The sequence below is a fragment of the Prionailurus bengalensis genome, chromosome E2 (assembly GCF_016509475.1).
Source record: "Prionailurus bengalensis isolate Pbe53 chromosome E2, Fcat_Pben_1.1_paternal_pri, whole genome shotgun sequence".
Lineage (NCBI taxonomy): Eukaryota > Metazoa > Chordata > Mammalia > Carnivora > Felidae > Prionailurus > Prionailurus bengalensis.
This window is the reverse complement of record NC_057352.1, coordinates 42,552,660-42,576,313: the sequence shown is the minus strand read 5'-3', so window position 1 is coordinate 42,576,313 and position 23,654 is coordinate 42,552,660. Positions and strand designations below refer to the sequence as shown.

The 23,654-nt window shown below is 53.2% G+C and overlaps 1 protein-coding gene across 1 annotated transcript in view; it reads right to left on the bottom strand.

The window, feature by feature from the left end:
* Positions 1-20,717, bottom strand: part of CDH5 (cadherin 5) — a 34,546-nt gene extending 13,829 nt beyond the window's left edge. Inside the window, exons 1-7 of the mRNA XM_043599397.1 lie at positions 20,586-20,717; positions 10,816-11,029; positions 5,354-5,642; positions 4,169-4,285; positions 3,044-3,208; positions 1,960-2,147; positions 103-353 (exon numbers count right to left, since the gene is read on the bottom strand). Coding sequence (XP_043455332.1) covers positions 103-353; positions 1,960-2,147; positions 3,044-3,208; positions 4,169-4,285; positions 5,354-5,642; positions 10,816-11,010 — 1,205 coding nt within the window. The 5' untranslated portion in view covers positions 11,011-11,029; positions 20,586-20,717. The remainder of the gene's footprint in view (positions 1-102; positions 354-1,959; positions 2,148-3,043; positions 3,209-4,168; positions 4,286-5,353; positions 5,643-10,815; positions 11,030-20,585) is intronic.
* Positions 20,718-23,654: the final 2,937 nt, after the last annotated feature.

Sequence of the window (23,654 nt, the reverse complement as noted above, 5' to 3'; positions counted from 1 at the left end):
GTGCCAGGAGAAGCCATTCTCCCCATCCGGGCCCTATTGTCAAACCCGCAGATGCCAGGATCATCGTGATCATCATTTTCCTTACAACCTCTACCCCCTTACCCAATGCTCCGCCGAGCTGCGTCGGGGTCTTTGGCCCTCACTGAGCCAATCAGAGGTTTCTTCTGGTTCTCCCACAGCTGGAAGTGGTAGAAGGGCTGCTGGAAGCTGGGGGGCTCATCCACATCTGTGACGTTGATGATGACTCGGGCAGTTTTTCTGGCGGAGGCACTGCTTAGGTGGTGGAGGTTGATGGTGGGATCCGTGGCCTCGATGGTGAAGATGTATTGCTGAATGTATTCATAGTCCAGGGGCTGTGGAAGGGAAAAGTGCAGTGAACGCCTGCTCTGAGCCAAGCACGTGACATGTGGTCTTCACGGCAACCTTGCAAGGTTGCACTGGGATGACACCAGTTTCACGGATGGGGGAAGTGATGTTTCCATGGTCATCAAGAGAGTGGCTAGGGCTCTCTGTCTGTCCTCAGCTTCCTTCCACTGCATCTCGACAACCTTAGGGCACCCCCAGCCCTAACTCTGTGACTGGCCCTGTACTGAGCATTGAGGCCACCCAGTGGGCGAGCCACAGTCCTGCTCTCTAGGAGATCACAACTACTAGTTCTAGCCACAGGTCCTTAAGTATGTGCCTTTTCTTTGTGGTTTCGCTCAAGATGCTTCTCCTGCCTTTGCCCACTTCACAATCCCTACTCAAGAGGCCAAATGTCTTCTCAGAACCCATCTTGCCTCCCTGACACAGGTAATTGCTCCTTGCGTGGGTTGCTGTAGCACTTACATGTGGCTACCCTGTTCATCTATGCTTGTCTGCCCCGCTTTCGGACAGTTTTGGTGCCGTGGAGGCCATGGGACTCACCTAGGTGCCTCTGGTCCCCAGTGCGGGGCCGGACCGGGGATAGACTCAGGAGAGTTCTGCTGCAGGAATGGCCCAGCTCAGGCAGAGGGGTTCTAGAATGGCCCATTTGAGGTGGGTCATCCCTGGCCCAGGGCCCCCAGTCCTCTGCATGACCATTCTAGAGGCATTTTATGTCTCTTGCCTCCTCTTCCAGATTCAGTTGGCCTGACTGCTCTGTCTGTATGCAGCAGCCACTGCCAGTAGCCACTCCCACCCCCACCCCTGTAGTACTCCCTGCTTCCTTACATGCTGTGGCTGTCTGCTCCAAGCGCCTGTATCACTGCCAGGGCTCTACTTTGGTGGGTGCCCAGGGCAGGCCAGAAAGTGAGAGTGAACGCCGTCTGGGGCCCTCACACGACCCTGCAGCTCCCTCACTCTCAGCCCCTGCAACTCTGAGGCATATTTCACACTGTGCCCTGGGTGTTACCAGTGGGACTGTGCCCCACTTGCCTGCACTAACCTGACAGTTAAGGAACCTGTATCATTCCTTTTTTTTTTTTAAAGCTTATTTATTTATTTTGAGAGAGAGAACGAATAGGGGAGGGACAGAGAGGAGAGCAAAAGTGAGAGTGAGAATCCCAAGCAGGCTCTGCACTGCGAGTGTAGAGCCCCATGTGGGGCTTGATCTCATGAGTGATGAGATCATGACCTGAGCAGAAATTAAGAGTCAGGTGCTGAACCAACTGAGCCATCCAGGCGCCCCTGTATTCTTTTTCTTATGTGTCACTGCTCCTGAGACTTCCTGGGATCACTTCCCAAGTAAATTATTTACACTCAAATCCTTGCTTTAAGGTCTGCTTCTGGGATAACTCAGCCTAAGGCACTGACCTTTCTCTCCTGGCTTCCCTTTCCCAGCTCCAGGGTCACAAGCTCATGAGCACGTGGCCAGCTCTAAGCTGATCCAGAATGTGCACCTTCAATGGCTTCTGACCTTGGAGCAGCCCCTGGGTGAGTCCTGAAAATGCTAGGAGCCCTAAGCCCCACATCTGATGTCGTTGCTGCATGCCTACAAACCTTCATGGGCTTGATGATTCCCTCGTTGTGGTTGGGGTCCGTCTCGATGGTGAAGGTATCCCTGTATTCGCCTTGCACGATGCTGTACTTGGTCATCCGGTTCTGGGGCTCATCTGGGTCCTCAACAAACAGAGAGCCCAAGGAGCTGCCCACACGGATGTCTTCAGGCACCGCAAATGTGTACTTGGCTGATGCAAATAAGGTGCCCCCGAGGGCATTGGATTAATGAGATAGACAAGGTGATTGTCCCTCATGCTATCCTAATGCATTTTTATACAGGAAATCAGCACGACAAAATAATAATAATAATAATAATAATAATAATAATAATAATAGTAGTAGTAATACCACCACAGGAATTTTGGGTCTCAAGGCAAAGAGATTCTGTTCCATCTATCCTTCCATCCCTCCGTCCATTTAACAAATAGTTATTGAACACCTACTGTATGCTAGGTCTTTTGCTAGGGAACCTATCATTTGACAAGAGAGACAAGTCCTGCTGTGAGGGAGCTTCTGCCACATAGAGTGAGGCCACCGTCATTGGGGTGGCTGAGCCTCTGAATTACACCTCAGCATCAGAAGGTACAAGTGATGAACCGTCTGACTTTCCCTCCCACCCTTAACCGGGGCGTGTGAAAAACTCTTGTCAGACATTTTTTTGTGGGGAGAGAAGCAGTCTGTGTGTGGGCTCAGGGCTCAGCCTCAGCTCTGGATATGGAACTTTGCTGTATCCCTGTTCACCAGCTCACAGGGATTTTCTAGCTAGGGCCTGGATTTTTCCGAGCCCATAGAAACTGGGTGAAACTGTTCCTATCTGGTAGTGGGACTCTGGGCAAAGTGGTGGCACACAGCAGGGAGTGCGATTTCCCTGTGGCCTGTGAAGGCACCATGGCAGGTGGTATTTGGAAAGCCTTGGGAATGTGTGCAGCGATGGGGAGAAGACCCCCTCCTTGCACCAAAATGACTTTTCTGGGCTTTAGGGAGAGGTAGAGGGACTCTGGGCTTCTCCACAAGATCCCCCAGGCCACTGAGTCTGGAGTATCCCAACCCCCATCCTCCCCAGGGCCCTGGAGGAGGAGCTCACTTTGGGTGAAGATGGGGAAATTGTCATTGACGTCCTGCAGAGTGACCAGCACCGTAGCTGTGCCTGAGTCCCCTCGGAGTCCCTGGGCATCTCGTGCTTCCACCACGATCTCATACTTCGCCTTCGTCTCTCGGTCCAAGTTTTTGGTTGTAGTGAAAATGAGTCCTGCAAAAAGTGTCCAGCAGGAGCCATGTTACTTGGAGGGCTTTTAGAACATACTGGTGCCTGGGCCCTATCCAGAGTTAACGTAAAAGCTGATGCAAATAAGGTGACTTAACATGTGACTTAAAGGCTCCCCAGGTGATTCCACTGTGTAGCCAGAGCTGAGAACCACCGGCCAGCCACCACCCACCTTCACACCCTGCACTGCTAGACCAAAGCTGCCCAAACGGTTTGGTCCAAGATTGGTCCTGGCTGCTGGGAGCATGGTGTTGAGAAAGAGTGCGAGGCCACATCCGGGCTCAGCGTGGAGAGAGTGCTGTGACTCATTAGCGATGCCTGCCTTGGCACATCATTGGTTGTGGTGGTACCTGTACTTTGCACCTGCCACCCCCCTGAAAGACAGTGTGTCCCAGGTCTGACCACCTGGACTTCTGTCTTGCTCCCCAGACTCTGTCCTTACAGTTTTTGTGAAGTCACACTGAGTGGATAATTACTGCGGGCCATGTATTATGTATACATTATGTAATTCAAACTTCACAGCTGCTATGCAAAACGAACATACATTTTCCTGTTTTCAGGGTGAGAAAACTAAGGCTCGCAGAGGCTAGTTGACTTGCCTCAGGTTGTTAGAGGGAGTGAGTAGCAGAACTGGGTTTGGAGACTAGATCTGTCCGACTCTACACCCAGAGCTGCTAACCAGCATTCTCTTCTGCCTCTTGGGTCACTGCTTGGGTCCTGATTTTGTTCCCTGGATTGGAGTCCATGTCTTGGCAGCTGTCTGCTTCCTTCTCCCCTCGCCAGCCACCTTGTTTTCATGTATATAAGAACCATTTCCATGGGATCGTGTGGTTGGATGGTAGCTGACACCTCTCAGACTGGACTTCCCTCAGTGCCTGCACCTTGAATATCTGTCCCTACCCGGCTCCAAGCCAGCGCCTGCCCAAGAGGGTTAGTGACACACACCAGAACCGTCAATAGCAAAATATTCTTCTCCCTTCAGGATTTGGTACATGACACTGGCGTGGTCTGCCACGGTGGGGTCATCTGCATCAACGGCTGTCACACGGATGACTGAGGTCCCTGAGGAGAGAGAATCCAGGGTTACTGCCTTGTGACTGTCGGCCCTGTGCCCCATTTCCAGATGAAGACAGATGGGGCTCAGGCTGTTCCCTCAACCCACTTTCCTTAGGCCCTGGGGGAGAAAAGACTGCTTTGTTTTCTGAGGAGCCTGCAAGGGGGCAAAGTGCTGAAGGTTCAGCCTGGTCATCTTGGAAGGAGGCAAAGAGAACAGGTGGTTTTTAGTCACAGGAGAAGTGAGGCAGGAGGCAGAAGGCTAGGGTCATGAGGAGAGAGAGAGAGGAGAGGAAGGGGCTGCTTCTTCCTTCTTCTGGAAGATGAGAACAAAAGAATGGGAAGGTGCCCCACAGGGGTGAGTGTCACATCTCTGTTTCTCTTGAACTCTGGGACCCCCATCCCCATACTTGACAGGGAGGTCTGTTAAGATCTCCCAGGTTCTTAGCCAGGAACCCTGGACCAAGGGGTGGGGAAGGGAATCCTTTTCTGTTGCCTCCTAGAGGCTGGGGGTAGAATTGAGGAAGTAGTAATTTCAAGAAGCCTGGGGTTCAGCCTGGGGTCACATCTTGGGGTGAGGGCTCTAGTCTCCTCCCTCCACTCCTGCTTGGGTCCTAGAGAGGAGTCTTTTTGCTGTGGTGGCAGAGTTGGTATTCTTCGTGTGCAAAGGCACTCTTAGAGTGCCAGTCCTGAGTCAGAGAAGTGGGTGGGGTTTGCTCCGAAGAATAATGAGAACATTATTATGTATATATTTCTGATGGTTAGTGCTCAGTCCATGATCAGGGTCAGGGCTCAGTCCATGATGAGCATCAGGGCTCAGTCCATGATTGGGGTCAGAACTCAGTCCATGATGAGGATCAGGATTCAGTCCATGACTGGGGTCAGGGCTTAGTCTATGACTAAGTCAGGGCTTGGTGTGGGGCCAGGTCAGAGTTTAGTCTTTAGGGATCAGAGTTTCTTTCAAGCGCCCTGAACTCACTGAATCCTGATCCCCGACAGTGAAGCTGCTGATAGGAGAGGCACCTTCAGGCTGGAGATGAGCAGGGGAGGAGTGAGAGGGACAAGCAGGGCACATACCCACGGCCGACATCTCTGGCACAGAGGCGTTGAACAACCGGTGCGTGAACACAGGCCAGTTGTCATTCACATCATGAACTTTGATGGTGAAGCTGGAAGGAGACTCTAAGTCATTATTGGTGTCCTTGTCTACCACGAGGGCAGTAAGGTGGTACTCGGGGATCTTCTCCCTGTCCAGCCTCTCAAAGGCATACACGTCCCCTGAGTCCTCATTGACCCGGAAGACCTTGCCGGCAGACTCTCCTCTGAGCAGGTACTTGGCGTTCTTGCGGTTCACACTTGATTTGATCTAGGAAAGAAGAGGTGCCATGAGCTGCGGATGGGCAGGGGTGGCTGTGTGCGTGTGTGAATGTGTGCACACACATGTGAGCATGCAAGCGTGTAGGTTATGTCGGTGTGTATGTACACGTGTGTGTGTGTATGTGCACTTACGTGTGGTGCTGGCCAGGGGTCCTGAACGCGACACTGCAGTTTTTTTAAAAAAAAAATTTTTTTTTCAACGTTTTTAATTTATTTTTGGGACAGAAAGAAACAGAGCATGAACGGGGGAGGGGCAGAGAGAGAGGGAGACACAGCATCGGAAACAGGCTCCAGGCTCCTAGCCATCAGCCCAGAGCCTGACGTGGGGCTCGAACTCACGGACGGTGAGATCGTGACCTGGCTGAGGTCGGACGCTTAACCGACTGCACCACCCAGGCGCCCCGACACTGCAGTTTTTATAGGAATCTCTGACTGGTCATTAGCACGTTGTTCTCAGCCAGGTTGCTGCGAACACCACACCAATATGACTTGCTCGGCGCACTGCCCTAATATGCCTCCACCAGTGCTTGGGACATTGTAGGTGCTTATAAAACGTTTTTTTGTGTGTGAAGGAGTGTACGTGGTGCCAGTGGAAGGCAAGGGGCGTTTTGCCCCTGGGAAGTCTCTTAACCTCTCTGAGTTGTGGTAACCTCATCTGTAAAATGGAGATAATATTGCTTTGGATGTTGAGCTGCTCTCATGAGCAGAACGGCGCTTCTGAAAGTGAATTCCAGGACACGCTAGTCTCTACTGCTGCTCCACATGAAAATTGGGTCCCAGGGAACTGGGAGTTGGTTTGCACTGGCTTGGATCTCTAGAACCAACTTACATGTTTAGGGATGTTTGTGAGCTGGTTGTTAAACACAGCCATTATTAAAAATCCAATTATGTAAACTTATAAATTAAATGAAGTCTATAAAAAACAGAGGTAGCATACCCAAAATTCATTGCTTCCTCGTTATCATACTGCATTTTTCTGTGTTCTTGAGGTTATGTTTACTGTGTTGAATGATGGAAATACCACACAGTGCTGGGTTAATGCATATCTTTTCACAACTCTGCCTTCATTGACATCAAATTGGGAGCTTAAAACAGACACGGCGAAAGTATTTACACCATGGAAATGAGCAAATGCTATGAATCAGGAGTTTTTCTCCTGGAGAACAGGTTGATAAATATTTATCAGCACACCACTGGTTCTGGTCAATTTAGTTTTGAATGACACGTAAAATGTTCTCTTCTTGGAGATTTATAGTGTATAGTCCTGTAGAAAAAAACTCTAATGAGCTTTAACTCAGGATTTCCCATGCTTTTTAGACCACTGACCCCATTTTCTTTGTAACACATACTATTAGTGCCCTAAGGAACAAGAGTTAGAAAAAGATTTGGAAACTAATATACATAAAGCAGCTTGCACAGGCTATTATGATAGATCCATGTTAAAAGATACTAGGTTAAAAGTGCTGAACATTTCATTTATAGAATCTTAGAAGCAGAGACTCTTAGGAACTTCAGAGAATCATATTTCATGCAGTGGTACACTCACAGATGGTTAGAATATTCAAAAAATGTAGTTCAATTCAATTAAAAATATATAAATTGGACACCTATAAGGTGCCAAGCAGCACCCTGGAAGCACAGAGGTAACCCAGACCCCATTCTTGCTCTCAGGGCTTGGGCCCAAGCCCCAGAAGCTGAGACTCTTAGGATGGGCAGTATTTAAGGGTTCAAGGATAAGAGCCTTGAGTGAAGGTATCCGATGAGGAGAATCAAGAGAGAGCGGGTCTCAAGACAGGAGTGGGAGCAGCAAGAAGGGTGTGGTCAAATCCCGTGAGTCTGGGGGTGCCTGGGTGGCTCAGTCAGTTCAGTGTCTGACTCTTGATTTCAACTCATGATCTCATGGTTCATGGGTTTGAGCCCTGCGTTGGGCTCTGTGCTGACAGCGAGGAGCCTGCTTGGGATTCTCTGTCTCCCTCTCTCTATGCCCCTCCCCTGCTTGCTGTCTATCTCTCTCTCTCTCTCAAAAATAAATAAATAAACATTAAAAAAATCCCATGAGTCTGGAAAACATCCCTAGGGTTTAGCAGTAGTGTAGACATTGGAGCCCTTGGTGGGAGCAGCATCCGGGCTGGGGTGGGGGAGTAGGGTGAGAAGCCAGATGACAGAGCTTGGAGAAGAGGCCACAAGGTGAGGAAGTAGAGACAAAGAGTGAGGACCCTCTGCCTTGGGTGGAGCAGAGGTGTGGTGTGCAGGGGCCAGGTGGTTTCATAAGGAGTTCCCAGGACCCATGGGCCAGGATGTATGACGAATAGTGGGTCAGGAGGTGAGAAGCAAATGCCCGAGCTCTGCAGCCTGCGGTGTGGGGGGACAGTGGGGGTTTAAGGAGAAGGGACAGTCTGGGACTCTGTGTGAGTCGCTCAGGGTTAGATGGTAGTTCCAAACTTGGTTCTGGGTGGGTGTGTTAGGACCCACATGGGCAAGGGTAGTGATGGGGACCAATGGAGCTTTGATCTATTGTATTGGAATTCTGTATATGATTCCATTTAAGTATAAGCTCCTTCCCTCCAACTTACATTTTTTAGAATAGTTTTAGATTTATAGACAAATTGAGAAGATAGTACCGAGAGTTCTCATATATCCTGTCCCAGTTTCCACTGTTATCACCATCTTATGTTAATGTTATGTTAGTATGGTGCCTTTATTACAATTAGTGGACCAATACTGATACATTAGTAGTCACTGGGGGCCATAGTTCATACCGATGTCCTCAGTGTTTGCTTCATTTCCTTCTTCTGCTCTCGGAGCCTGGCCAGGACACCATATTACATCTAGTCACCACGTTTCTTTGGCTCCTCTTGGCTGTCACAGTTTCTCAGACTTTCAGTGTTTCTCAGACTTGATGACCTTGGCCATTTTGACAAGTACTAGTCAGGTATTTTGTAGGATGCTTCTCTACTGAAATTTGTCTGATCAGACTGAGATTATGGGTTTTGGGGAGCAGTGTTTTTTTAAATTATCACTATATTTGGGCATAACGTCTAAATGCCGCAAACCATGGTGACCCATATTTGTGGATTCAAAAGGCTACAAGGGCTCCCTCCCATTGTCCATCCAGTCTGTAAACAAAGGCTCCGGACTGTGGCCTTGATAAACAGGGATTTCCTTCCCTCAGATTACGTCTTTGGGAGTGAGGAGGTAATCCTTGGAGCCCTGTCCTTGGCTCTCCCCAGCACTCTGTTCCTTCTCGGGGTGGGGACTGCGTGTAGCTTCTCTGTCCCCTGGCCCCATGCCAGGTGCAAAGTAAATGCTGTTGGCAGATGATGGCAGGCCTGACGCTCTTCCTGCTGCTCGAAGACCCTTGGGAGAGCCCTCTAAAGGTTTCCGTGTCGGGGCTGCGCATGATGCAGGTGGCCTCTGCTTTCTGCTGACTCTTCCTGACTCACCCTGCAGATTTTTCTCGGGGCCGGCCATTCTCATCAGTGGCTGATTCATGGCACAGTTATCCCAGTGGGAAAGATGTAGGTGGATTGACGACATTTTCCTCTCTGACACAGTTCACATTTGTGTTGGGAGTCGGGAACCCTATGCCTTCCTAGGACTAGGTTCTCCTCGGGCTCTGTCCTGGTCTCCCTGTGTGACCCTGGTCAAACATCTTTCTCTCTGAGCAGCCATAGTGAGGCATTTAAAGTTCCCAGCCATTCTAGGGAGCCGGAGGAGCCTGTGGGCAGTCGGTTGTGGGCAGTCTGTGAGTGGAGATTCCCCAGCTGGTCCTGCCCCCAGCTGCTGTGGCTTTTCTGGTGCCAAGGCCAGGCTGCACCCTCCCCCATCAAAGGGTATTTCCAGCCTGTTTCTCTGTGACCAGAGGGATCCCCCAACCCTACTTTTTGTGGGGTTCTTTGTCTGACGTATGCTGCCCCTATAGATTAGGGCCAGGAAGTAAACACTTCCAGCTTTGTGGGTCATGTGGTGTTTGTCGCAGCTGTTCAACTCTGCCATCAGAGCAGCTTTGGCAATTTGTTGTACATGGCCTTGCCTCTGTTCCAGTGAAACTTTACAAAACCAGGCAGTGAACTGGTTCTGCCAGTTTTGCTTTTAGACCATGAGCTCCACAAAGGTAGGGACCCTATCTGTCTTTGCCCACTGCTGTCTTTCCCATGCTTGACACCATGCTTCCTCTTACTGGCACATTGATCTATTTTTATCTTTAGTGGATCGCGTTCAGATTCCAAGAAACTGACACGGTGAGAGTTTATACACCTGTAAGGAGTTTTTCTCCATGTCAAAAACTCTCAAAATACCTGGGCCAGCCGTCTGCCACTGTGTGTGGAACTCCTCCAGTAGAGCCACTGGTTTGAATCAGAATGGATGGATTTGACATCAGTAGTACTTTGACCCAGTAAGACCGTTCAGTGGCCACTCACATTAGCTCCAAGCCCTAGAACAGTGGCTGGAGATGAACAGGTTTTGAAGGGGGAGGAAGTGAGGGTTAGAGCCTTAGGTGCTGCCTTGGAGGGCAGGCTTGGGTCAGGCACCATGTTCTGGGTGTCCTAGAATCTGAGGACTTGTGTGGAGTGACAGGGAGCCAGGGAGGGATAGTCGGAGAGAAGGGGGTTTTTCGGGTTTAAAGAGCTAGACCAGGCTGGCAACCTGCGGCCTGGATGATGAATTCTGTCACCAGCACATTTTTGTAGAAGGCTTCTCAGGGCTTCCAGACTTCTCCGATGGGAGAATTTAATGGCAGTCTTGGCTGCTTCTGCCCTAAGCCCTGAACCCCCAGGCCAGGTGGGCCCCCTGTGTGCAGGTGGGCCCTTCCCCTGGTGATTTTTAGTCCACAGACCAAGGCCCGGGAGAAAATGAACCAGAGCATTCACCACCGCCAGCACCTTCCCCTTCCCCTTTGCCATCATGATTGCCCTAATCGTCATGACCTCTACTGCCATCACCACCACGGCCCCCTCACCTTTCCCTTTACTTTCCCACCACCTCTCCCTTCATCGTTGTGACCGTGACCACCGCCACCGCCTCTCCCGCCTCTCCCAGCTCTGCCACCATTCCCCCTCACAGCCGTCGTCCCCGCCCCTGCACCCACCGCAATATCTGCCACCGCCTTTACCACCACTGTCACCGCTGATGCCGCTCCTGCTCGGGGGCCTGAGCCTTACCTTGCCCACATAATGGGGCAGCGAGGTGTTTTTCTCTTCGTCGATGTGCATCTGGTTCCAAATCCAGTCCCTCTTCTGGCGCCGGGGGGCGGCCGGTTGGGCGGCCGGTTGGGCAAGGTCAGTGCCTTCCGCGGGTGCCACCAGCAGGCCCAGGCACACGCCTGCCGAGGCGAGCAGCACCGTCAGCACCTGCATCTTCCCGAGAGGCAGCAATCTGGGCAAAGAGAGGGGACACCGTGAGGGCATGGTGGTCACCACACTGGGGTCTGAGCAGCTCCCAGGGACGACTGAACTTCCTCCTGTCATCCTTCCCTCTCTGCTGATACCAGCAGAACCAGATACTCTTCCTGCCCCCAGATTGCTTCGGTCTGGAAGAGGAAGGCAGATGCAGAAACTCCTCCCAAAGTGTCGTAGGTGCTGGCGTGGAAGCCCCAAGGAGGTCTCCCGACGGGGAAGGTTTTCTAGAGGAGAGGGTGAGGCTGATGCTGATGGTGGCTCCTGAAGTCCTGCGCAGCGGGGACCCCAGTTATCCCCATGTTACACATGAGGTTAAGTTCACGTTGGAGCGAGTGGTGGGGCTGGGAATGGAGCCTTGGTGTCTGACCTCAACAGCTATCACTTATCAAGTACTTATGACAAGCATGACACCATTCCAAGCACTTCACGTGTGTTATCTCATTTAATTTTCCTAGTAACCCTTCAGGTGGATATAATTATAATGCTTCTTTTGCCAAGAAGCCGAGGAACAGAAGAGTTCAGTTCACATTCCTGAGATCACCTAGGCAGGGAGCGGCAGAGCCAGACTTGAACCCAGTCTGCCTGGCCCCAAAGTTCAAGCTTTTTCCCACTGGCCTCTCTTGTCCTCGCAGCTGCTGTGGGGTGGGACTTCAAGACGCCTCTGAACAAACATGCCCCCTGGCCAGCACGAGAGCCCCTGTGGCAAGATGCTTTGATGCTGTCTTCAGAAAGTGCTTGGGAAACCCAAATGTCTTAACCCAGAGGGTCAGGCCCTCACTAGGCCCAGAGCTCACAGTTGGTGATCAGCTGAGGAACTATCACAAGAGCAGGGGTGGGGGAGGGTGGAGGATTGAAAGGCTGGTCTCACGGGACTGGCTTCATAATTGAAGGGGCCCAGTGCAAAATGGAAATGTGGGGCCCTCTGTTCAAAGAGTATTAAGAATTTCAAGATGGGGGCGCCTGGGTGGCTCAATTGGTTAAGCGTCCGACTTCAGCTCAGGTCATGATCTTGTGGTTTGTGAGTTTGAGCCCTGCATCGGGTTCTGCGCTGACAGCTCAGAGCTTGGAGCCTGCTTGGGATTCAGTGTCTCCCTCTCTCTCTCCCTCTCCCCTGCCCACACTGTGTCTCCCTCTCTGTCAAAAATAAATAAACGTTAAAAAACTTAAAAAAAAAAAAAAAAGAATTTCAATCAAGGTGGAGACAGAAGACCATGAAAGCAGGCATCATGCGCCAGGCCCAGTGTGCTTGCTTGCTCTGGAAGGGAGCTCTTAGGTCAGGGATCAGCCTGAACCAGGATCTTGGGTCACCCAGAAATGAGGGCCTGGCTTCCTCCTGAATTCCAGGAAGAGGGATTTTCCCCACTGCCCCATGGTGGGTGCAGGCTGTGACCTTGCTGGCCCTGTGCCCTCTCAACCCTGACCCCATCAGTCTACTCATGCTGGGTCCCTGTGTCACTGATCTGTGGCTCCTGGGATGGTTCAGGGGCAAAGGGCAGGTGGATGGGAATGGGAACCCGGGCGCCTGCCTAGAGAGAGACAAGGACCACGAGATGCTGGATGGGAGGCCACCACCTGGTCATCCCCCACCTTGGCCCATGGGAGAGCCTGGATTCTGCACATTACAGGAGGTCTCTAAACTCTAGTAACATTTCCTCTGAGACGTTGGCGCCAGGCTGTCCTCAGTGAGGGCCCAGGGTGTCTGCGCTGGGCTAGCCTGGCCTCTGGGTCTGCTGATCTTAGTGTTTGAGATCCCCACCCTGTGGGCCCTGCTGCTGGTGCGGGAGGAAGTGGGCTCCCAGGGTTGGGTGGGACAGGGCTCCGAGGAAGTCCCCACAATGCACGTGCCATGTGTCTGGAGAGAGGCTCTGGGTCTCAGTTTCCTCAGTTGTGAGGTGGTGGAACTGGAGGAGGCTTGGTGTCCTTTGAGGTAGGACGTGGAGAGGGTGGCCACTGCAGGAGGGAAGGAAGGCAGTGAACAAAGGCTTTGGGGAGGTTGGGCATCCTGGCCGGGAAGCTGCTCCTGACTCAGGGGAGGTGGCCGGCATGCCCCTGCTCTAGCCTTGCAGGGCCCAGGCCTGGTGGGTCATTTCCTTCTTTGCCTACAAAGGAACTGCGAATCTTGGTTCTTTCTTCCTCCCAAGTGAGAAGTGACTCAAAAATGAAAAAGTAATACAAACAGAAGTGAAACCAAGAAATAGGGAGAGAGAGAGAGTTCTCAGGCTTTTTGGCAGGATGGAGTGAGAGCCCATGCACTGAGCTAACAGGCACATCAGGCCTGTCCTCAGGGAGTGCACACTGTGGTGGGAACACCATGAAAATAAGTGAATTGGGAAAGTACCAGTTAGTGATACATTGGGTGCGACAGAGGGAGGGTGTTGCTGACTGAGACTGTGAGGTCAGGGAGGCCTTTCAGACAGAGGACATTTCAACCAGCATCTGAATGTTAGTCGTAGGAATGCCAGGGGAAAGAAGGGCATTCCAGGCAGAAGGACCAGCATGTGCAAAGGCCCTGGGGTGGAAAAATGGTTGGTGTGCCCCCGGGTCAGGTAGAAATGAGCATTAGGGGGCAGGGGACAGGAAGAGATGACCAGGTCAGTGTGGTAGGCTGAGTGATGCCCGCCCCCTGCCAAAGATGTCCATGTCTGAATCCCTGGAATGTATGAACGTTTTACTCTTTATGGCAAAAGGACTTTTAGCAGATAGGATGTCTCCATGCGTGACCCTGGAGTGCCCTCTCAAGACGTTCCTTCTTGCCTGGGGTGGCGGAGGGGGGCTGACATCCTTGAGCACCTCCTCAGTGGCTTATGTTATCTCATTTAAACCTTGCAAACTGCAAGGTAGTTGGCAGTAACCCCACTCTACAGGTGAGACTCAGAGAGGTGGGGTGAGTCATCCCAGGTCATATAGCGGCAAGAGACGGAGCCAGCATTTGAACTTAGTCTGCCTTTCACCCCAAATACTGCTTTTCCCTACCATGCCTCCCCTCTCTGTCTCTGTGGGGACATTCACATGCATGATAATAAAATACTGTTCTCCACGCTTGGCTTTCATGTTACCCCAGGCTATAGGAATTATCGCCCCCATTTCACAGAGGGAGAAACTGAGGCACAGACCCAAACAATTGATGGATCTAGAACCCTTACCCAGCTCTTTCTCTGAATCCTGGGCTCCTTCTACACCCAAACTCAGAGGGACCTGAGGGACTTTTCCAACTGAAAAGCCACATTTATTTATGTCTTTTGCATTTTGTGTTAGGAATTTGGCCTCCAAAATGGGGGCTGAGAAGAAGGGTTTTATCAGACAATTATTTCTCTTCCCGCTGCTCATGGAGAGGAAGTCAGTTGGCAGGATTTGTCATACCCACAGCTGGAAACAGAATTTCCCTTGGCCGCACCTCTGGAGGTGTGGTCAGAGCCACAACTGGGGGCAGGTTTATTTTAGCCCTTTACCTCCCCACAAGTCGTAATGCTGCCAGGTGGATTTGGCGTATGACAGATGAGCAGAGGGTCTGAGGATTTTGGAGGTGATTTCTGTGCTCAGAAAATTCCCAGCTGAGCAGCCCCAGGAACTTGCCTGACGACAGCCTTGAGGGGAAAGGGGATCTACTTGGCAGCTCAGATGTGTGTGGTGGGCACATGGAGGCCAGGTGCCTGCCCATGTCCCTGCCACCCAAGATTTGTGACCATGCCCCATCCCTGGAGCTTTTCTAGAGGCTTTTGGGGGCAGCTCCAAATGCACTCCTGGGTATGAGTGGGCCCACTGGACTCTCACTTGGTCTGGGAAGGTCTTAGAGACCCAAAATGAGAGGACAGAGTGTGTGGTCCAAGGTGAACAGTCATGGAACCCAGGAGAAGGGGCAGAGGAGCCTCGGAGAATCTGGGGGGACAGCCGGCTCACCTATGCCCGGATGGGAGGTTGGGGCCTCAGAGAGCTCTCGGATCCCGCTTTTTGTCCACAGTGGGTGGGACTGCTGATGTCAGAACCTTGATGCCTGGGCTGAGTCTGAGGACTGAGGGGTGGCTCTGAAGGTTGAGCCAAGTGCGGGTGCCTGTGCCTCTGTCTGCTCCTCTCCAGTTACCTGTCTGGGTCTTGAGGGTACTTGGTGAGCTTCTAGTAGCAGCCCCAGCCTGTAGGACATTAACACCCACCAGGTTTGGGGCACCTGGGTGGGTCAGTCGGTTGGATGTCCAACTTTGGCCAGGTCACGATCACGTGGTTTGCAAGTTTGAGCCCTGCATCAGGCTCACTGCTGTCAGCTCAGAGCCTGCTTCAGATCCTCTGTCCATCTCCCCACCCCCCTCTCTTTCTCTCTCTCAAAAATAAATAAACATTTAAAATAACAAACACCCACTGGGCTTGGTCACACCCTTCCGGCCTCTGCACTTGACATTCTGTCTCCTCTGCCTGGATTTAGTTACATGTCACCGCTTCTCTGAAGCTTTCTCTGGAGCCCTGGGCATACATAGCCACACAACAAACATTTATTGAACACCTACTGTGTGCCAGGCACTGAACTACATGCGGGGAGCAAACACAGGTTGTACTCCCATGGGGGAGTATACTAACCGCTTGATAAAAAACATACAGTTTAAAATTGTGAGGTGTGCTGATGGAGAAGAGTAGGAAGCTGGAGGTGGGGGCCAGCAGGGTCCAGACTGGGCTGAGTGTCTCAGTCCAAGAGTGAGTCCTACCTCTCTCTGAGCTGCTGTGAGACATTAGGCAAACATCCCTTTGGTCCCTTTCTGTTTGTGGGCCCATCTGTCGCTGGGATTTGGTCTTGCAGGGGCTGTGAAGTCCGCTCAGCTCTGTGATTTTGAAAAGGGCTAGGGGGACACAGAGGGAGACAAAGGGAGGGGAGGGCCTGGGGCTGGTCCTTTTTAAGCGAAATAGATCTTAGGAAGCCTGGATCTAGCTGGTAGCCCCTCAGTGAGCAGCCTGGCAGGTGTCCCTGGGCTCGTCTTGCCCCCAACCAGTGGCAGACCCCTGCTTCTTGACCTGACCAGAGCTCTGCTCAAGCTTGAGGCTCAGGGGCTGAGTCTGGGCTTGAGGGGGTAATCAGGCAAGCTGGAGGGCCCTTTGGAGTGGGGTAGAGGAAGCCTGCAGGTCAGGGATACACACATGACATCCTCACGCTGCATGGACACACAACACCCTGACCTACGTCCACATAAGTACACACCCTGTGTCCACTCATCTGCCCACGCCGGCTCCTGAAGAGTCTCTGCTATGCAGAGCAGCCCCTCTGTACCCGTGCAGTATACCCCCATCAGCTGGGACAAGATCTGGCAGCTGAACCCAGCCCCAGGCAAAGCCTCAGTGTGGACAGGACGGTCAGTTCCAGCCCAACCTCCCACAGGCTCTGGACTCTAGCCCAGAGGCCTGGTGTCAGGGGTCAGGGGCTGGACTTTGGGAGGAAGGCCCAGAACACGTGGGGGCTGTGCCTGTGGGAGGGGCAAGTGCTGGACCCGCCCCCCCCCCCCCCCCCCCCCGCTCCTTGTGTGGCCGTGGATGGCTCTCCTCATTGCCTTCCTACGCCACCACCTTGAGCCTCAGTCTAGAACAGACTCCTTCAGGGACGCCCTCATTGTCTGCCTGATCCTCAGCATTTACAGCTGGGTCTTCGCAGCCATGGGCACTGGGAGGATGAAGGGTGAGGCCCTATGAGCCTTGGGCATGGGCTGTATTGGGGCAATTAGGCAGCTATGAGCTGGCCTCTTGGGGCTTTCTCCTGGTTTGCAGCCCAGTTTGGCCTAGGGACCTGATCCTGTGGGTCCCAGACCTGAGCCCCTTCCCTGGGGTCCTGCTAATAGCTTCCCTGTCTCTACTTCCCTTCGAGGTGACCATGCTGCTCCCCTGCTGACCTCTCCTCCCTGGCTCCCCATCCTTGCAGGATGAAGCCTAGCTCCTGAGCCTGTGTTCAAGGCCCAGCATAGCATGTCCCCTGCCCACCTCTCTGGCTTTTCTCTCCCTCATCTCCCTGCTCCTTCCAACCATGAGGAGAGTAGACATTTCTGGAAGGCACATTGCTCTTCCTCTCTCCAGCAGGCTTTTTGCACAGGCTGTTCCCCTGCATGGGGACACATGAACACACACCTATCCCTGAGCAGAGGACCTCTTACATATGGCTGGCAAGACAAACTCATCAGTTGCCACTCACCCCTTTCCATACCTGTGAGACATCACTGATCACAGTATTACAGTATTCATCCCCACTGAACTTGAACTCAGCCCCTGAATTCTCAATACAATCTTTCAAGTAGATACTAGCGATTCACCAAATGTTGAAATTGAAACAATTTCCTGCTGGGTTTCTGAGTTCTAGGGCCATCCAGTCTATACCCCTGTCTTCTAATGGGGCAGCTTCAAGCTTCAAGTATAGAACACCCCTTACCCACACCAGGGAGACTTTTCCAGCCTTCTTTGGGCTTTGTGACTTTGACTGGGGCTCTGAGGCTGTCAATGGGAGCAACAGAATGAGGCCCACACACCTGCCTATTTGTAACGGCCCAGCTTCTCAAAAGCTGCGTGGCCTCAGGCCCATTCCTTGCCCTCTCTGAGCCTCGGCTCACTCAGCTATAATGGAGGCAACAATAGCTGCCTATTGAGGAGGATTAAATGAGGTCATGGGTGAGAAATTGGTATACAGTAGGTGCTCAGTAAGTATGCAGGTGTCTTGACTTTTATGTGCCCACCCACTCCAGCCTGGTGACTATGGGCTTGACTGGCCAACTCATACCTGACTGCATTTCCTCTTTGTGCCCTGGGCCCACCTCCTATACCCCTCTGTTCTCCAGAAGGAAATCTTTTTCTCTGCCTACCTGTCCCTGGGGTCCCTTTTTTTCCTTCCTGCCAGGATCTGACTGTTACTGTGTCCCAAGACAGATAATCTGGAGGTCTCTGAATGAGTTTAGGGACCATTTGATCCATCCCCTGCCCAGAGAGATTAGAAGACTGAAGCCCAGAAATACCTCTCAATATCCTCTGGGCTCCTGCTCTTCCTCCAGGAAGCCTGCTGGGATTTTTCCACCCAGTATCTGCTTGGGCTTGTGTCAGGATGGGCTTTTTAGTATTTCTAGCCAGAAACCAAGCTCCTCAGGGTAGGACCTGTCTCCTACAACATTCCTCCCAGGATCATGGGGTTCCTAGCTTGTCCTCGTGCCTGCTTCTGTGGCTTGAACTGTCAGGTTCAATCCTCTCTGACTTTTCTCCTCTCCAAGCTTCACGGTGGAGTGTGGTGGGGCTGTGGGGTCAGAAGGGGCTGGCCTCACTCATATTTTTGCTTCCATCTCATGCTTGCTGTGTAGCCTGGGACTGGCTGCTTGGTCTCTCTCAGCATCTATGGTCTCCTCTGTCAAATGGGATTTCTTTTAGTAGCTTCATGGATGCCGAGGGGGTGCAGAGACGGCCAGAAGTAGCAGGGATGGATCCCCATAGGGGAGGGGCCCAAGATTTTTCCAGAGCAAGTGGCCACTGTGTTCACCTCTTGTCCCGAGGCAGCAGCAGAACTGTGAGTCAGCCAACTTTGGAAGAAAATAAGTGTGGCCCCTCTGGTTTCCTGCCCTCATGTCCGGCCCTTGTTTAGCAGCACAATTGGTCAGGTTGAGACTACAGGGTGGGCAGCTTAACCCCTGCGAGGCCAGTGCCTTGCAACAGTCAATGGGAATTGGTAGGGCTGCCTGGGGGCTCAGCAGCTCCTGGGCCCCTTGGAGGCCACCTGCTGCCCTCTGGGCTGGGCTCCCAAGGTGGCCGGACTCTGCTGCTCCCTACCACCTAACGGGCAGCCAGAGCTCCTGGTCCTGGCATTCATGGCCTCCAGTGTCACTAGCCTTTCTGGCACTGCCTGCTCTAAAAAACCTTGTGGCCAGCCAGCCTCCCCAAATCCTCCAAGCTGCCTAGGCTTCCTGCCTCCCCCAGCAGACCCTTCACATCTTGGGGGATCCTGTCTGCCCCCTTCACACAGCAGCACCGTCCTTGGGGTGGGGAGTGAGCCCGGGGCCCAGAGTGCTTGCCAGAGGAATTGCTGAGTCAACATCCTCTCACCTGCGCCCTCTTCACTCCCACCTGCCATGGAATGGCTGACCTTGGGGGGTCAAAACCTTGCGGACATTCACAGCTCTGGTGTGGCGGGTAAATTCAGCTGTGATTTCTTGAAGGCACCCCTCCCCTGAGCCGTTCCTGGAGCCAGTGCTGGGTGTGTACATTGCCTTCTTCACTAGGCTCACCAGAAGACTGCTTCCTCCATTGTACAGATGAGAAAGCTGAGGCATGGTGCTGGAAAGAGTCTGGGCTTTGGGGTGCAGATCCTGCTTCTCATCCCCACTCCTGCTCTTACTTTGCCCAGTCTCACCCATCTCAGTCGCACCCCCTGCGGAATGGAGAAAGGACTCATCTAACTCTCGCAGTAGTAGAATCGAGAGCTCTGTCAGAACCTTTTATCCTGGGGCATGTGGGTGGCTCATTTGCTTGAGCATCTGACTTTTGATCTCAGCTCAGGACATGACCTCATGGTTTGTGAGATTGAGCCCCGTGTCAGCGCGGAGCCTGCTTGGGATTCTCCCTCTCCCTCTCTTCCTGTCCCTCCCCCACTCACTCTCTCTCTCTCTCTCTCTCTCTCTCTCTCAAAATAAAAATAAACATAAAAAAAGAGAACCTTTTGTCTGTATCACCTGCAGTTCCCACAACGGCTTGTAGAGTCACTGTCTCTTGTTCAGACAAACACACAGAGGTTTGGAGAACATGGAGGTTTGGAGGTGCTGAGTAATTTTCCCGGAGTAACATGGGAAGGAGTGATAGAGCTGGGCATCCCACCCTAAACTGCCTGCCTTCGATTCATTTTGGGGGAACTTCCGCAAAACATGAGGGCTGTGGGGTCCCAAACTTGGGGCATCTGGGGGAGAAAGGGTGGGCCGCTTTGCCGACCACAGCTCCCATGGCTTGTACCTGGTCCCTGCAGTGTCCGGGGCAGGGAGGGGAGGGATTCATAGGCAGGGCCTCCGGTGCCCAGAGCCAAGCCTCAGCTTGCCTTTTCTAAAAATGGCGGCGCTGGCTGACAGAGAGGGGCCGCGGCTCAGAGCTCCCCTTCCAGGGCTCCTCTCCCAATGCCATAACAGAACATTGGTAGGAGGGATGATGTGAGGCTTTGGTAAATCCTCTCCCGTGGGGGAGGGCCACCCAAGAGGAGACTAGGCCCGGGTGCCACTCTTCTGCCTCTGAGTGCTGGCAACTCAGACCCCTGTGCTCTCTGAAACATGGCGTGGATGGAAGCCAGTGGGCCTTCAAGGCTCATGGAGTTGGAGGGTCTACTTGTGGAAGAACTTCCCCCACCAAGTCCTGAGAATGCCTGCTTGTGCCCACGACACCACCACTAGCTCACCGCTCTGAGCCAGGAGGAGACTCGGTCCGCCCCCAAGAAATGGCTCTTCCCTGGGACCCCAACAACGACCGCTCTACAGATGGGGCAGCGAAGCGCCCTCTCAGCTCAGGCGCTTGGCCAGGTGTCTGGGGTGGAGTAGGGGCGGGGATTCCTCACTCACCGAGCTCGCAGACTGAGAGGTGTCTTGGTTCCGTCTGTCCGTTTGGCTGAGCTGCTGTGGAGCTCCGTGGAGCTCAGCCGATAGCCTCTCGAGGGGAGCCACACCCGGCCGATGAGGGAGGCCTGGCTGCCGCCCCTTCAGGTTTTCCAGCTGGCCCTGGCCCACTTCCCCCTGGAATGGTTTCCTGTTATTGTTCCTTTGTGAGGGCCGGGCTGGCTGCAGATAGGCAGGCTCTGTGGTGGGCGGCTGCCTCGGCCCAGCCGGGCTGTGCTCGTAGAGGCCTGGGCCTGGACCGGGCCTGGCACGCTCAGGTCAGATCCCAGTCCCAGGCCTCAGCTCTGCTCCTGATGGGACCTGGAGCCAGACACATCTCCCTCCCTGGCCCGATGCTCAGTTTCCTCATCTGTAAATGGGGATAATCAGACCTCAAACTCACATGGGTGTTGGGATCAGCGAGAGTCAAAATGAAACTGAAGGCGGGATCCGGTCCGTCAGAACCAAGCAGTTGGGGGCGGGAGGGGCACAGATTCTGTGAACCTGGAGAGTCCTAGGAGGAGCTTTATTAACTGAACAGACCTGATCAGTTCAACTGACTGGGAATCTCCCAGGGTGGTGGGAGTGTGTCCTTTGAATGTCTCCTGAGCGAGCGGTTGGGAAGTCCCAAATGTGCTCCTTTACGGGACTGGGCAGACAGAGACCTGAGAGGGAGAACGTCTTGCCCAGAAGCACTCAGTAAGTCTGCGGACACGTGTATGGAGCTGGGGAACGGGGTGGGAAAATGATTTCTGGGAAGGTGAGATAAAGATCTGTCTCTTTGGGGCATGTTGAGTTGGAGATGGCTTTTGGACACCCAGGTGGTGATGCCAGGTTTGCAGTTGGAGACGGGTGCATACAGGTGGCTTAGAGATGAGGTTTAGAAGCTCTGATCTTATGGCTTATTTCCGTGAGGCTGTGGGAGTGGATGAACTTAGAGGGAGGGAGGCCCCTGGCACCTGAGATTTGTATATCTTCTAGGAGAGCCTGGCGGGGAAAAGGGAAAGCCGGGAGAGGGCAGGGCTGTGGAGAACAGGCAAAGACGAGGACAGGGTGTCAGCTGGGTAAGGGGAGAGCAGATTTGGAAGCTGGAAGTCACAGACAGCTGTGGACAGAGAAGGTTAAGTGGAATGGGGTAGACAAGGCAGATTAGAGGGGCTGGTGAACAGGGATGAAGAGGGGAAGATGAGTGTGATCACAGCTTCGCAGTGAACAGGAGCAAGAAATGGGAGAGATGTGTGTGTGTGTGTGTGTGTGTGTGTGTGTGTGTGTGTGTGTGTTTAAAGCTATGTTTGTGTGGAGGGGACTTCTAGATGATGCTGGAGGGAGAAGAGCGACCTGTGGAGGGAGGACGGTCCTGAGGCGGGCCTCTGCACAGGATCCAGCACATTCCATCACTTTTGGTGGAATGAACAAACAAAGGCGCAGCGTTTTCTTATTTTCTTACCCAACAGGCTTAACTCTGTCTTCCCCAGCCAGAGGGTGGATGTGGCCCCAGGCCAGCTGGTCCCTCAGCCCCATGCTCCTGGCTCTGCACGCCCCAGCCTGGGCTCTCTGCCTGCTCTGTGGTGTACGTGCCTGTGGGACTGGGCTGGGCCTGGCCTCACTTCCCGTGGGGTCTCAGACTTGTCGCTGGTGGCAGATGGGGACAGGGTCTGTGTGGGCACCATCTGCTGATTCCCTTTGTACTCCCAGTCCACAGGAAAGTTGACTCTGCCCCGAAGCCTGCTGTTCCTGTCATCTGTAAACAAAGGGATGGCTATCCGGGCATGTGCCCTGGGGCAGGGATGTGGTCACCCCGAAGAGGTACTCCAGGCCATGGGAGGAAGGCTAGTGCCCTTGGGGCTCCTGGGGAGCTCACGTCCGAGTTCTGCCACCACCCAGCCCCTGCTCCAACCCCTATGGAGGCACAAGAGGCACTGGGAAGGCACAAGGCCAGGAAGTGCCATCAGGAGCAAAGGAGGCAGCCGGTGGGCCGGCAGGAAACGGGATGGTCTGTGAGACCTGATTAGCAGTGGAGGAGGAAGCGACAATCAGGATGGTGGGGTGGACTGGGAGTGTGGCAGTGAGGCCTGGGGACACCCACCTAGCCTCTGCCAGGACGAAAGCCGACTGGAGACTCGGCCCTGTGGTGTCCTGCTTGGAGAGGTTCAGACTTGGGTGTCGGCCGACCTGGTTCAGATCCTACCCTGGCCTCTCACTGGCTGTGTGACCCAGGGTGGTTGACATGCCGCTCTGAGCCTGTTTCTTTACCTGTGAAATGGGTTGCAGTCCACACTTGGCAGGACCGTCCAGAGGATCAAAGAAGACAGCATAAATAAATGACTGCAGGGACAAGCATTTTACCAAGCAGGTAAAATTTCTTACAGTGTGGTCCTCAGGCCAGCTGCCTCCCAGCCACCTGGGTGGGGGGGGGGGTGCGGCGCTTGTTGAAAATGCAGATTCCTGGCCCTCACATGCAGACTGATGGAGTCAGAATGGCTGGCAGTGGAGCCCTGAAGCCTGCGATGCATTTGTAGCTCTCTGGATGCTCAGGTTTGGGAGTCACGGCATGCGTGTCCTCAGAGCCCTGAGCTCTCTTTCCAGGGACTCCTCTTTCAGTCCTCAGAGCAACCCTGAGGGGCAGGACTGTCGTCATCCCCATTATGCAGAGGGGGAAACAGAGACTGGGAATGAACTGCTTTCCACGATCAGAGCTTGTCAGTGGTAGAATGGTAATTCTGACCCATGGCCTCTGTTTCCTGAGGTCATGTCCTCGCTGCCCACCCCTCCCCCATGCCCAGGCTTTCCTGCCCATTTCATTGAATGAAACAATGCATGAGTGAGGCACGGAATGGGTCAACGACCACTGGCATGTTGAGGCAGACACAAGGCGCGGGGTTGGGTATACACCTGTGTTCTGTGGTATATCCCGGCACACGGTGGGGCCTCTTCTTGAAGCCTTCAAAGAGGCACTGACTCCATCCATCCAACTCTCAACCCCACTGGGCGCACAGCTCTGTGTCTGGCTCCGGGTGGGCACCAAGGGAAGAAAAG